The 15212-nt window shown below is 39.8% G+C and overlaps 1 protein-coding gene across 12 annotated transcripts in view; it reads right to left on the minus strand.

Annotated features, from left to right (window-relative positions):
- The window catches only part of LTBP1 (latent transforming growth factor beta binding protein 1), a 456087-nt gene that overhangs the window by 117929 nt on the left and 322946 nt on the right, over positions 1-15212 (minus strand). For all 12 annotated transcript variants that reach the window (XM_017870629.1, XM_017870628.1, XM_017870625.1 and 9 more), the window contains 4 exons: positions 11389-11514; positions 10085-10210; positions 9243-9365; positions 4948-5067 (listed from right to left, as the gene is read on the minus strand). In XM_017870629.1, the coding sequence (XP_017726118.1) occupies positions 4948-5067; positions 9243-9365; positions 10085-10210; positions 11389-11514 (495 nt within the window). The remainder of the gene's footprint in view (positions 1-4947; positions 5068-9242; positions 9366-10084; positions 10211-11388; positions 11515-15212) is intronic.

Genomic DNA, 15212 nt, shown 5'->3' on the forward strand with positions numbered 1-15212 from the left:
AAAAAAAAAAAAAAAAAAAAAAAAAAAAAAGAGAATGCTCCAATGACATAGGAAGAATTAAAAAACTACATGACATGAGCTCCAAAAAGCCAAAGAGAATATAGTTATATAGAAGAATGTGACCCGGACACGGTGGCTTACGCCTGTAATCCGAACACTTTGGGAGGCTGAGGTGGGTGGATCTCCTGAGGTCAGGAGTTCGAGGCTAGCCTGACCAACATGGTGAAACCTCATCTCTACTAAAAATACAAAAATTAGCCAAGCGTGATGGTAGGCACCTGTAATCCCAGCTACTTGGGAGGTTGAAGCAGGAGAATCACTTGAACCCTGGAGGCGGAGGCTGCAGTGAGCTGAGCTCACGCCATTGCACTCCAGCCTGGGCGACAAGAAAAAGACTCCATTTCAAAAAAAAAAAAAAAAAAGAATGTGATAATTTACTTTACCAAGTATCAGTTATTACTGCACCTCTTATGTTTGAGAGCAGTACAGAGGAGAGTAATAGTTGGGGGAAGAAGGGTTGCAGCATGGTCAGGGTTCCACTATGTGTCTGTCAGATGCCTACTAAGTGCTTCATATTGCTTATTTCATTCTGGCAATAAACCTTAAAAAGTAAGTATTTCAACCCCATTTTACAGATAATAAAACTAAGCTTCAGAGAGGTCATGCAGCCCAAACTCTGTCTAAATTCAGGGAACTAAGATCTCTACATTAGCAATATCAAATGTATCTTTAAATAATTAAATATTAGAGAGTTTCCTTGGGGGATGGCTCTCATCGGGTTTGAAACAGGCCAGCTCTCCACAAGTCAAGAAGAACCTGTAAATTGAGTACCTGACAGGCTGGCTTCCCTTAAGAAAGGACCTGGTTGAAACAGCCATTTGGAACTGGCCAGAACCCAGAGTGATAAAATAGTCATTAAAGGTGGGGATCGCGTGGGCAGAAACTCCAGGCTGAATGTCAGGTCCAAGGAATACAGTGCTGAAGGACGAACGTGACTCTCAAGAGAAGAATGAAATCCACGACTTGAAAGAAGAAGCTACATTAACAGAAGAGCCAACAAGAGTTGCCAAAAAGCATTAGGGATGATGTGTGTTAGGTAGAGTCTGAAATGATAGATATTTGAAGGGTATAATAAACTATTGAGGATGAGGGATTATATGACCTGAGCTAAACACTAGGGAAAAAATGTAGTCCCTCAGACAACACCTGCTAACATTTTGTCTATTTCTGCCCAAAACAATTTCTGCTCTAATTTATAAATCAAGAGAAACATCAATCAGTAAGATCCAGCTTACATGGCATGAATACAAAGAGGCCATTAATGGTTCACCAAGTTCATCATTTAGTCTGTGAAAGAAGCAGAAAGTCTAACTGGTATAAAATCCCTGCAGAATATAGAGGTTGAATAGTAAAGCTTAATGAAGTCATTCAATAGAAAGAGAGGCAAATCAACATGAAGATAGACGAGTTTAGAAAAAAAATTATAAGCGTAATGCCAAATTTAAGAAATGTTATATAAAACATTGTACATGTTTGATTATAACAATGTAAAAACAGGTACTCAGTGAGAGGAGAGTTGTAGAAAAAAAGATACTAAGATTTATGGAACACACCGCAGCCCTGTGAGATAGACATCATCTCTACAGATGGCAACTAACAAATGCCATATGTAGGATTTTTCACCAAAATGGTGTGATTACAGGAAATTTTTAAAGAGTCTTTAATGTTATCACAGAGAATTGTCATTAAAAATTGGGGCAAAAAATTTCACCAATATATAATAAAATATCAGAACTAAGAGGATATAATCACAGGTAACGGTTAGAGACAAAACAAATGACAAGCCAGGAACAGCATGTTAATAACTTAGTATTTGACTATCCTGACCACCATGGGATCTCTAAAGACTCCGAATCTTTTTCTCTACCTTCCTTCATGTCATGCATCACATCTGACACCCCATCTATTGTACTTGCTTGTGTTTATTTGTAAGCACAATGTAAGCACCAGAGTACAACTAAAATGAAGGTAGAAACTTTTTTTTATTTACTCTTTTTTTTTTTTTTTTTGAGATGGAGTCTTGCTCTGTCACCATGCTGGAGTGCAGTGGTGCGATCTCAGCTCACTGCAACCTCTGCCTCCCAGGTTCAAGTGATTCTCCTGCCTCAGCCTCTTGAGTAGCTGGGACTATAGGTGCATGCTACCACGCCCAGCTAATTTTTGTACTTTTAGTAGAGACGAGGTTTCACCATGTTGGCCAAGATGGTCTCGATCTCTTGACCTCATGATCTGCCCCGCCTCGGCCTCCCAAAGTGCTGGGATTACAGTCATGAGCCACTGCGCCCAGGCTATTTTAGTCACTCTCAGTTCCCAGTATTCTGGAAAAATACCTGGCACATGGTAGACACTCAGTATTTGTTAAATGAATGAATATATATCAAGTTATGTTAGTGTTGAGCTTAACTCAAAACTAGGCTTAAGACAAGACTGCACCTTCTGAAAGGTATGTTAGAGTACCAGAAGTACAAAGCTAGGGCTGGGCAGTCATTAACATGGTCAGGGTTTAGCAGAAAAATCCAACCCACCCATTGGCTCAATGTAAGTAGAAAGGCATGCTGCAATATCTGCTTTTTGTCACAGTCAACTTCTCAACATTTGAAAGCTCTACTACTATAAAAAATTAAGATGGAAAATCTATTTCAGTATAACCTGCAAAGGCCCTCAGGAGAAATTTAGAAGAGCTGCAAGTCCAATATGAACAATGGATGGAACTGCAATTAAATCTTGGGGGAGTGGCTTCATCTGTAGATTATGCAGAGCCTAAAATTTTACCCAAAGCAGAAAGATAAAGGACACTGCCTCCATTTAACAATAGGAAATACATGACCTCAGCAATGCAAAAACAAAACAGGGGGCTAAATGTGGGACTTTGGCTGAATTGAGAAATGCAGTGATCTAATATTTCTGCTTATGATTCTACTCATCTGTTTGACAAAAGTACAATTAGTTTTAAATGAAGTGCTATGCTTCTGTCACTAAAGTTTATATATATACATGCGCACATGTAGGTACAATAATTCATTTAGTATGAAGAACAATCACTTGCCAATTTGGTCAGTCACATTCCACTAATAAATTCATGAATCAGGGCTGTGTTTATACTACTATTATCAATTGTAGTTATTTAAGGTAGACTTCAGGCTCTGCTCCGGGATTATTTATCAGGATGTGAAAATGAGAATACATATGGAACCCTGATAGGCAACTATGAAGTTTACGCCAAATGAGAAAACTGAAACCCTACGTATTAATACTTTCTGGCCAGCACCAGTTACATAAACAATTGGTTATCAAATAAACAACTAATGAATAAAAATCTTTTCTTCAAAGATCTACATCTCACAACTCCATCAGCAGAGACTCTTGGGTTGGGGCTGGGCCTAGGGGCTCAGGACACGGAGCTCTCTGTACCAGCTACAGAGTCTGAGCTGATGTTGCTTGGTGATGAGACTAAAGCTTTAAAACTGACAGTGCTTCTGCAACCTCCATTAAAACACCTAAATGTCTTCCCAGGGCTAAGAGAATGAAGACCGCCAGTTTTAACAGGACTAAGAGGGATTTAAATTATTCAGTGGTCTGTCATCTCATCTTGCAGCAAATCTTCCCGTGTTCTCTGGCCTTCAGCTACACTGGTCTTCTGCTCTCTTCTTCTTCCACGAACCCCTGGCATATGCTGTTTACTATGCCTGAAATGTTCTCCCTCCCGCCCCCTCATCAGCTGAACCTCAACTCAAGAATTTTCCTAAGGGCAGCTCATTCTATCATTTGCTCTCACAGCATCATAGAACCCTCCTTTCTAGTGCTTGTCTCATCTGTGAGTTTGCATTTATCTATGAGATATTTGAGTGCATGTCAGTCTCCCCCACCACACAGTAAGTACCAAAAGGAAGAGGTCATCCTCTCAATATATCCCAGAACTTAGTATAACTCTTGGGATATACAATAGGTTTTGCCTTTTGTTTCATATTTTAGACACAGGGTCTCACTGTCCTCCAGGCTGGAGAGCAGTGGCACAATCATAGCTCACTGAAACCTCGAACTCCTGGACTCAAGCGATCCTCCCACCTCAGCCTCCAAGTAGCTGAGATTACAGGCACACACCACCAAGCCCAGGTAAGTTTTTTAACGTTTTGTAGGGATGAGGTCTTACTATGCTGCCCAGGCTGGTGTCAAACTCCTGGCCTCAAGTGATCCCTGTGTCTCGGCCTTCCAAAGTTCTGGGGTTACAGGCATGAGCCACTGTGCATAGCCTATAGCAAGTCTTAAGCATTTGAGGGAGAAAGGAAAGAAGGAATGAATGAATGAAAATTTTAACTCACATATTCAGAGTTCTGGTATGGAGCGGAAAAGAGTTCAGATTTTAGGGGAAAAGACAGCATGGTAGACACAAATGAAAACCATTAAGGGGGAGAGCTAACTACAGCACAGGTAATTAGAATCAAAGCAAATTTATTACCGTATCTTCCTCAGTGCCTAAAGCACTACCTTTGCTACTTCTGTTGCAAATTTGTGTGCGTGTGTTACCTAATTCTACTTGTCTGTGGTAGATGCTTCTTAGGCTTCTTCTCTCTTTTTAAGTGTTTTGCTCTCCATCTCTCTTCCTTCCTGTAGACCTTCTATCTTATTTGGTTTTGGATATTTATCTCATTAGGAATAACAGTTTGTTTCAATCCTAATTATTTGCCCCATCTAGAATCTTATATCCTTCATGCTAAGTCATTTTCTCATTTTCTCAATGGTTAAAAGTTACTGGCAACTTTTCTTAGAATGAGATAAGCTTTCACTTTTTTCATTTTGAAAGAGGGCTCCATTGGCATTTCACCACTCTATCAGAAAATGGGCCATGCAGAAGAAACAAACCTTTGATAAGTACACTATAGTACCTACCAAGGCACTGTCCATTCCAGCCTCGGAATCCTTCTGTGCAGGGAACACACTGGTAAGATCCAGGAGAATTCACACACTGCTCATCTGGACAAGTACTTGGATTCAAACATTCATCAATATCTGAAAAATCAAAAAGGTAGGTTGTGAACATTTTATCGGAATACCAAAGCAAAATCTTACTTTGTGAGGAAGGCAGGGAGGGAAAGCATGTTATGTCTACATTTCAGTGGGAAAAAAAATAATTGGGTAAGTGAGACATTGGGTGTATACTTAAATACATGGCAATAATGCATGGTCAAGCATACCTGGATTAAAATATTTGCATACATTCCAAGGAAGAACCTGGCCCCAATTCTTCAACTAGCAGGACCTGGTCTCTCCACTCTGGGAGTTGGCAGCTCCTTTAGGGCCAATTTCTGGACATGAAACCTTTCAAGTAATAGCACGGCTTTCCAGAAAGAAATACGAGGAATGGGGGTGAGTGTGAGGAAGCCATGTATCCACCCAGCTAGAGGTTCTCTCTGCAGACATTGGACGCTCTAGGGAAATCCTCTCTTTGGCTTCATGGGCCCAAGAATATCCTAGGTTTGAATAATTTAAAACCTTTCATATGACAGGAGCTCCTTGGAGGTCGAAAAAAACACACAAGGAGAGAGTGAACTCATCACATACTTCCAAGCCTTTCCAGAAAACATGGTGATATGACCATATGGTAATATTTTCTGGTAAAAATACACCTTACTTTTCATATTCACAGCTAACTGAAGTTATTAATCATCATTCTTTACAATTTGGGGAGAAAAAAATCACCTAAAATATGGTTAAGTCTGTGCAAGAGATAACTACTATGACAACTTGAGGCATTTTTAAGAATTGTCAAACAATAAAATGAGGAAAACGATATAGGAGAGAGTTTAACAGTTTAAAATAAGTGTTAACACCGTGGCTTCTAGCTGCATTTGAAATAAGTGTTTTTTCTGAGGTGGACCTTGAATTTATACGAGTGGATTTAATGTTTAAGTATCCCAATACACAATGCATATATGACCTTTAATCGTACTTAAAATAGAAACAGATTTTCAGGACATAAACTAGAGAAACAAAGAAAGAAAGAAATATATAATGGGTCCACTAAATATCCATGGGTATTTGACATCTACATTCTAGTAAATACTTAAAAGTTATCTCCCATTGCATATCGTTAGACATGTGAAAAGATACTTAAAGTGAAAAAGTTGAAGATGATATTGACAAAATAAGCACCAGGTCAGTGTTGTAATTTTTTTTCTATCAGTAAAAATTCTTGCCAATAGCCAATGACACATAGTGGTTTTTTTAGGTCAGATGTTCTGGGACTTCTTGTTCTACAAAAAGATGACGCTTGCCAGTTTCATTTTCCAAATAGCATTACATTCTCCTCTGGATGGGATATTTCCAAAGAATAGAACTACAACTGCTAAATCAGAGAATGTCATTGAGACAGGCTGGTCCAATAAATAAGGTGCAATGTTGAGCAATACAAGATAACGTCCCTGAATTTCTAGCTGCTCTCACCTCTGCTTTTCCCCTCTTCTGTAAATTAGGAACTACCTGCCTTATAATACCTTAACAGAATAAAGTAAGGATACATGAGATAATGTCTGTAAACTACAATAGACTCCTTGGAGACTGCTGCTATTTGAAAGCAACTTTGTTAGTGACAGCTGAGAAAATCTTCTGTGAGCCAGAAGCCCGGGGACGTTTGGTTCTAGTCCATGATGAAATTTGAAAACAGCCGCGTTGCTTGGCTCCTTCTTCTTTTCAAGACTTTTCATGGGGATAGAATCATATATTATTTACTCAGGGAACCCGAGTCATCTTTCTGCTAAATAATTTTCATATATTGAATATTACAGAATATTCTACAAGCTTCCAATTTAAGTACATAGTTTTCCAATTTCTTTTCTATTCTTTTCCATCCTATTACTTAAGTATCTTATCTTCCCATTCTTGACCCATATGTGGAACTTAAGAATCAGTATTTGGGCCCGGTGCAGTGGCTTACGCCTGTAATCCCAGCACTTTGGGAGGCCGAGGCGGGTGGGTCTGGTGGTCAGAAGATTGAGACCATCCTGGCTAACATGGTGAAACCCCATCTCTACTAAAAATAAAAAATAAAAAAAAATTAGCTGGGTGTGGTGGCGGGGACCTGTAGTCCCAGTTACTCAGGAGGCTGAGGCAGGAGAATGGCGTGAACCCAGGAGGCAGAGCTTGCAGTGAGCCGAGACTGTGCCACTGTACTCCAGCCTGCGCAACAGAGCGAGACTCTGTCTCAAAAAAAATAAAAATAAAAATAAATATACCTGATATAAATGACGAATTGATGGGTGCTGACGAGTTGATGGGTGCAGCACACCAACATGGCACAAGTATACATATGTAACAAACCTGCACGTTATGCACATGTACTCTAGAACTTAAAGTATAATAAAAAATAAAAAATAAATAAATAAATAAAAAGAATCAGTATTTGACTTCTTTGTTGGGGGTTGGGGGATACTGCTCTGCACATAAATGCTTGTCAAATAAACTTACCCCGTTTTTTTAAAGCACTCCCCACAACTACAGAGGTACTTGAGATCTATACAAACACAAAAGGAGTCAGGGATGGGGGAGATTTAAAGAAACTATAATTTCTCGAAAACTAACAAAGTGACAGGCATCATACAAGTTCAGGCAACATGAAGTTATTTTCATGACAACCTGGAAAGTTAACTTCATTGTCCCCATTTTACAGGTGATGTACTACGTTTCAAAGGGGCAAAGTCAGTGGCTGCAGGTCAGGAAGTTACTAAGCATGGGCGTGGTGAGCTGATCCCACACTGCATCTCTATAGCAGAGGAGAGTTCCCTGGAAGAGCAGAGTGGAGACACTTTACACCTGTGCTTGTTCTGTAGTCTCATGGTCCTCAGGGAGGGTACAAGGCTCCATTCTGATCCAAGCTGATCAGAGATCCAGCAACATAAAACACTCCCACTTCTCTCTAGATTAGAACCCAAGGGGCGGAGGCAAGACGCCAGCAGGAGAGGCAAGCGTAGGCTGCCAAAAAATGTCTAATTAGCTCTCCCTCCAGGCCTGGGTCATCAGAGCGGTGAAGAAAACCAACATGCAGAAGCCAGGGGACAGCTGAGGGCTGGCTGTGCCAACCTAGTCCATCCTGCCCCAGCTAACAGAGCCCAAATATATTAGGCTCTGCTGACAGCCAGGCAGGAAACCCCAAGGAAACAGCACCATGCTCCTGGGCCCTCAGAGACCCCATGTTCCTTCACCCTCATATTTCCATGGCAGGTTTTTAGCAGAAGGTCAGTGTATTTCTTCATGAAAATAATTGCAAAAAAAAAAAAAAGTGCCATAGTGTTTTTTTTGTTTTGTTTTTTGGTGACAAGGTTTTGCTCTGTCACCTGGGCTGGAGTGCAGTGGCATGATCTCAGCTCCCATGGTTCAAGTGATTCTTGTGCCTCAGCCTCCCAAGTAGCTGGGATTACAGGCGTGCGCCATCACGTCTGGCTAATTTTTGTATTTTTAGGAGAGAGGGAGTTTCAGCATGTTGGCCAGGCTGGTCTCAAACTCCTGGCCTCAAGTGATCTACCCGCTTCGACCTCCCAAACCACTGGGATTACAGGCGTGAGCCACCGTGCCTGGCCTCGCCACAGTGGTTTCAAAAAGAACCAGAGCAACTTGGACACAAACATGAACAGAAATATGAAAAGGATAAGAATCGTGGCCACGCTATAAACATTTTTTATAACATTTTTATAATGAGAGAAAACTCATTGCTGTGGTCAATAATGAGGAAATTTTATCTAGCACAGTTGGAACCTGACCAAAGTTGGTCAGACCACGCTTCTTAGGGAGTCTGTGAGAAAGTCCCAGAACACATGTAAAAGAAAGCAGTGGAGACAAAGGAATGTAAGTAGGTGAAAAGGTCAAAAACAAGAAATCAACACTGGTTACACCTGCACCATGTTCCCAGATGAATGGTCCGGACTCTGTAATTAAGTCTGGGTTTGTACTAAACATGATGCAATTAATCATTCTATGGTGATTTCACTCCAAATACCAGAAAGGCAGATATTGAGGTGAAAAATAATGAGAGCATGAAGATGGAAAATAATCCCAAAAGAGCCACTAAAAGGAGGAGGCAAAGAGCCTGTGAATCCAGGAAGCAGAAAGAGCTTGGATAAACTGGTGTCAAGTATGACCTACCAACCCTGCACGTCACGGTCATGTGTGCTGAACACTCTCAGCTGACTCACCCTCACAACGGCCTCTCTGGGTCATGCGGTACCCGCTGTCGCAGTATTCACACCGGAAGGCCCCCACAGTATTGACACAGTGCCCCTCCCCACAGACGTCCGGCCTCAGGCATTCGTCAACATCTACGAGGAGCAGATAGCATTATTGAGTTTTGTGTTCCAAATATTATTTCAAACCTCTCCCATCTCCCAGCTTAGCTCAAATACAATAACGAAGTAACTGATTTCTTTTCTTTTTTTTCTTTTTTTTTTGAGATGGAGTTTCGCTCTTGTTGCCCAGGCTGGAGTGTAATGGCGCAACCTCGGCTCACTGCAACCTCCACCTCACGGGTTCAAGCGATTCTCCTGCGTCAACCTCCTGAGTAGCTGGGATTACAGGCATGCGCCACCACACCTGGCTAATTCTGTATTTTTAGTAGAGACAGGGTTTCTCCACGTCGGTCAGGCTGGTCTCAAACTCCTGACCTCAGCTGATCCGCCCGCCTCGGCCTCCCAAAGTGCTGGGATTACAGGTGTGAGCCACCGTGCCTGGCCAGTAACTGATTTCTACTTTCCCTTTGATTTGTTTGACACACATCAAAATCATCCAGTTTTGATTCATGCAGGGTGGTCCAAAAGCAACATTTAATGTATCTTGTCTGTGCACATATTTGACACTCTTTCTTCAAAAATGTTAGGGGAAAGAAATCCATTTTTATATCACCAGGACCTAGCAGATTGCTATCATGATAAGTGTTTAATAAAAAATTCTGGGTTGTGTGGATAAGCACTGAACTGATAGCCTTAGGGGATCTAAAAACTCAGATCTAAGCATTTGTAATCAGGAAGAACAATGCCGTTACCTATACAATTAGTCCCCTCCTCACTGGCCATAAATCCTGCTGGGCAAATGCACAAGAAACTTCCCTCGGTGTTTTCACAGCGTCCCTGGGAGCAGAGGTGTTGGACCTGAGTACACTCATCAATATCTGTTAACAAAAATACATATAAAAAACATTAGTTCTGTGTAGCAAGAACTTAGTTTCCCTGTTCTGTAAAATACCATCATACTATTCCCTAAGTACCACCCAACCTTTATAACTGAGGACAACAGCAAAAGGAGACATGATCTTTCAAGTCATGTGCTTGAAGGATTGTTACTGGAAGAGAGAAGCAGCCTACTGTGTGTCACTTCAAAGGCCAAAACTACAAAACCATGACAATGGTATTTCAAAGAGGCAGATTTCAGGTCAACACAGAAGGATTCTCCCGATAACGAGAGACGTCCAAGCAATGGAATTTGCTGTCAGCAGGGAGTCAGAAATGCCATGAAAGAGACTCTTGCTCCATGCATATGGGTGGAATTGGATTAGGTCATCTCTGTTGCCTTTCCAACTTAATATTCTAGGTTCTAAACGTGACACACACAATGTATGCAAATGACAGGGAAATAGCCATATTATGGAGCAGGTGGCTGTCTCCTTCCCCCTCCCACACACACACACACCAAACAGCAAAATTCACATATACTAAAGTAGTACTAATTAGTTATGTGCCTTTGTTGTTTCCCACTGGCCTTATAATTTAGTGCTGAATTTTCTTTTTCTTAAAAAAAAAGAGAAATTAAATTTAGAGTTACATTAAAATGATTTATTTAACTCTGTTGCATATCTTTCTGAGATACTTTTTTTTTCCCAAAAGGAGCATATATGAGATCCCTAAATTTCTAAATTGACTGACACCTTCAGGCCAGCATATATGGATTTTCAATTTTAAAATCCCTTTAAAAAATCAAATCTTATGTACATAAATCAATGTAATTCTTTACTGCAGTATACATTAATGTTAATTTGTTTTGCTAAATACATGTTTTAGGTAGCTGTTTCTGGAATTCATATTTTCTTTATCCAAAAGCTTTTGGAAATTATTTCACCTTTATGTAAATGTATTACATTTGGCGAGGTAAACAAATATTGAACAAAGAGGTAAGAGAATTCCAGTTGTTTAGCAAACCTTTTTTTGAGCTCCCTTAGCTAAGGGATAAACTTTCAAAAAATTAATCCAGTAACATTTTCCCAAAATGGTTAGGCTGGTTTAAGAAAAACAATGTTCTTAATGTGCAAATGTTTGATATTTAATAATTCAGTCAATCAAAATTGTCTCTTACCCACACATTTCCTCTGTTGTTCATTGAACTTGTAGCCCTCGTAGCATATACAGGTATATCTCACTGGCAGGTTAATGCAGTGTCCTGCTCCACAGATATCAGGATTCACAGTACATTCATTGATTTCTTTAAAAGTAAATAAAATAATGTGAAAAAAAACCCACAGAAATGAACAGATTTCACTGCTACTTGCAAAGCATTAATTTGTGTTTCCTGACTAATTAGCAAATTATTGCCAGCTCTGCATTTAGAAGACAAAGGTGACCTCTGACATCAAGTATAAATTCATGTGATTACTTTATAATAGATGAGTTAGTCCCATCCAAGGCCATCAATAGTTCCTAGTGAAACCATTTTTAAGATGAACTGGAGTAGAAACTCAGAAAAAGGCCATGTTGTAAGTTGTAAGAAAATCAATTATTAATAAAACAGCTTCCAAAATGGCCTATTAATGAGTTTCTATTCACTGTAGTTCATCTTAGATGATAGAGTTTGAATCACCAATAGATAAGAGATTTCTTATCTATTGATAAGAAACACATTGTAACTTTCCATTCTTTAGCAGGCCATATTTGAGTTTCAACAAACACATCCCATCTCCTCCAAAATTTCTCATCAATCCCCCCAAAGACCTCCCACTTCCAAACAAAGAAAAAGTTCTTGGTGTATCTTACTCTTATTTGCCAATTTCAACGTGAACATATTTTATTTCTAGTGGTAAAGTAGAATCTTTACCCAAATCTTTTCTGTTAAATTCCTCCCTTACTCCCTTACTGAGCCCTGTGTAAGACTGGCTTCTTCTATATAGCATGTACAGATTAGCTCTGTTCAAGTCCTCAGTCTACTCTCAGTCTACTCACAGACACACACTACAGTGGAGGGAGGGTCTTAGGAGTCCATGGTTAGGTGGAGTCCATAAAAAAAAAAAACCCAAGGACTCAAAGGGGGCCTTCTGAGATTAATTACTCCCTTAAGATTTTCTGTTTCCAATGACCTTTGTAAGAAGGTATACTGGCCTACTGAAGGTGGCAGAGCTGATGGTTAGAAGCACTGGCTCGAGACAGTGCAGGCACAAACCCTGCTGCCCTTTACAGTTCTGCAGTATGTGGCGTGACCTCACCATGTACGCCTCACTCTTCCACATGTGTAAAATGGAAATAATCAGAGTTCCAACTTCAAAGTATAAGAATGAAAGATATACCCTAAATAATGCATGTAGCCAATGCCTGGCACATTGTATGTGCTCAGTAAAAGTTATCCATTATTATTGTTCATATGGAAGTCATTTAAGATTATATTTAAAAACCAATACATTTATACCAATACACCTTGGGCTATTATCTGTCATCATATAGTAAACAAGGCTCAGAAGAGAGGCTGGTATGAATGAGGCCAAGGGACCCTCTAAGGTAAACAGTTTGATGCCTCTGAGCATGACAACTTAAGAACACAGTTTTGTTAGAGAGGTCTGTAGTTTGAATGAGAAGAAAAGCAGGTGGGCTATTCTTGGTAATAACACACTGTCTACTCTGCAGCAAAAGGATGTGGAAAACAGTGCTTTAACAAAGGTTCACCATGGAAATGACCTAAATTGGGGTTGAGGTTGCTCTCCAAAACCAAAACCACATGCTTCATTTTTCATAAAGTATTCACTATGCTGTGACTTTAAGACTACTCATGCAAGTCATTTGAAAAAGGAAGCATATGAACTTCAGTATTTTACACAAAGTCACCTGGATGTATGAGAAATGTATGCACACCCCATGTATTTGCAAATTACTTATACCTTTTGTGATCCTGGTTATGTTAATTCACTTTCAAGAGAATACATTTGTTTACAGTCAATAAGTTATCAAATTATAGGAAGAATAATTCAAAAGGCTAAAAACATGGGTAATTAACATGATTACCTAAACTTAAGTGACTGGCAATAACACAAAACAATGACTTATACATACAGCATAGCAAATAATCATTAACAAGATAGGAAAATGCTTATTTGTTAAAGAAAACACAGTGGGGCACAAATGACAACACAGAATATAATCTCCATTACACTACAATACACACAGAAAAGAAGGTTGGAAGGAAGTAGATCCAAGTTTTATAGTTTTTAGGATTAGCATTTTCTTCTCTTTTTTTTTTTGTATTTTTCAAAATTTTTACAATAAGTATGTCTTGGCACTTTCATAATCCGAAAAGTCTTCCTTAAAAATATCATTTGCATGTACCTAAAATCTGAAGGTAAAAGGTAATCTTCACCAGGTTATACTCATAGATTTTCAGGTAAGAATTCTCTTCTGTTTATAGGGATTTTTTAGTGAAACATCATGAGATGCACACGCCTCTATATTATACAGCGAAGCTTCCTTTGCAAGTTACTGGTGTTTAGATTTCTTCTGCTTTTTTCCCTGTGGTTATGGACCTATCTTTATACTCATCTCTGCCATTTTCATAAAGCAGAAAGACATGTTGACCATAATTGCCAAAAAAAAAAAAAAAAAAAACATTAGAAGGTGAATTAATATACTCAGGGCAAGGGTTCAGAACAAATTAAGTGGCTATAAATCTGGGGTTTTCATGAAAAGTTTGATGAGTAGTCACTAACCCACTCCCACAACACCAATTTGGTGATTACCAAATATTTGTCATTTGGCAGGGACAGCCTTAGAATGGAACTTCTTTACATGCATGAACAAGTCTTCAAAAATATGTGATGCTTAATTAAAATGTGATACATTCCTATGCCACAAATTGCCAACATAGCTAAAGTGTTTCTTCTCGACTCAGCTCTGAGCTAGAACAAATAGTGAAGAATTATAACTCTTTAGTCTTAGGAACAAAATGAATAATAACAATCTTTCCTGCCAATTCAATATCTTAGATAGAAGCTAGGAGGTTGGAATTTGATAAAAAAATGTTTGTTGCTTTTTAGCTGATTACCCCATACATAAGTATACAGAGACGTGGCTTGCAAACGCTGAACCTGTCTGTCAGGATCACGTTACACGTAAGAAAATGTTAGGCTGACACCACTAGAGGGTACTAAGACATACATCAAAGGAAAGAGGGACACTTTCTGAAACATACTTGATTTCTACTTTGTCCCATTTTTACACAAGTGATTAATTAATGTAACTGTCATCAGTTTGACCTCAGAGATCCTCTCCATCCTTTGCCAGGCAGGATTCCACCCCCTTTTTTTTTTTTTTTTTGGAGACGGAGTCTTGCTCTGTCGCCCAGGCTGCAATGTGGTGGTGCCATCTCGGCTCACTGCAAGCTCTGCCTCCCGGGTTCACGCCATTCTCCTGCCTCATGACCAGCTAATTTTTTTTTATTTTTAGTAGAGATGGGGTTTCACTGTGTTAACCAGGATGGTCTCCATCTCTTGACCTCGTGATCCGCCTGCCTCAGCCTCCCAAAGTGCTGGGATTACAGGCATGAGCCAAAGATTCCACTCTCGTAGGCAGAGAGAAAACATCCATCACTCCTTCAAAACACCTCTGTCTGCTTTCTATTCATTACTCATCAAAAAGTTGAACATCAGAGGCCAAGTGTGGTGGCTCACGTCTGTAATCCCAACAATTTGGGAGGCCGAGGAGGGAGGATCACTTGAGGTGAGGTCAGGAGTTTGAGACTGGCCAGAACAACATGGTGAAACCCTGTCTTTACTAAAAATACTGTCTTTACTAAAAATTAGCCACGTGTAATGGCGTGTGCCTGTAGTCCCAGCTATTCGGGAGGCTGAGGCAGGAGAATCACTTGAACCCTGAGTGACAGGGCGAGAATCTGTCTCAAAAAAAAAAAAAAGTTGAATATCAGGT

This window comes from Rhinopithecus bieti, unplaced genomic scaffold (assembly GCF_001698545.2).
Source record: "Rhinopithecus bieti isolate Rb0 unplaced genomic scaffold, ASM169854v2 scaffold_5341, whole genome shotgun sequence".
NCBI classification, from domain to species: Eukaryota; Metazoa; Chordata; class Mammalia; order Primates; family Cercopithecidae; genus Rhinopithecus; species Rhinopithecus bieti.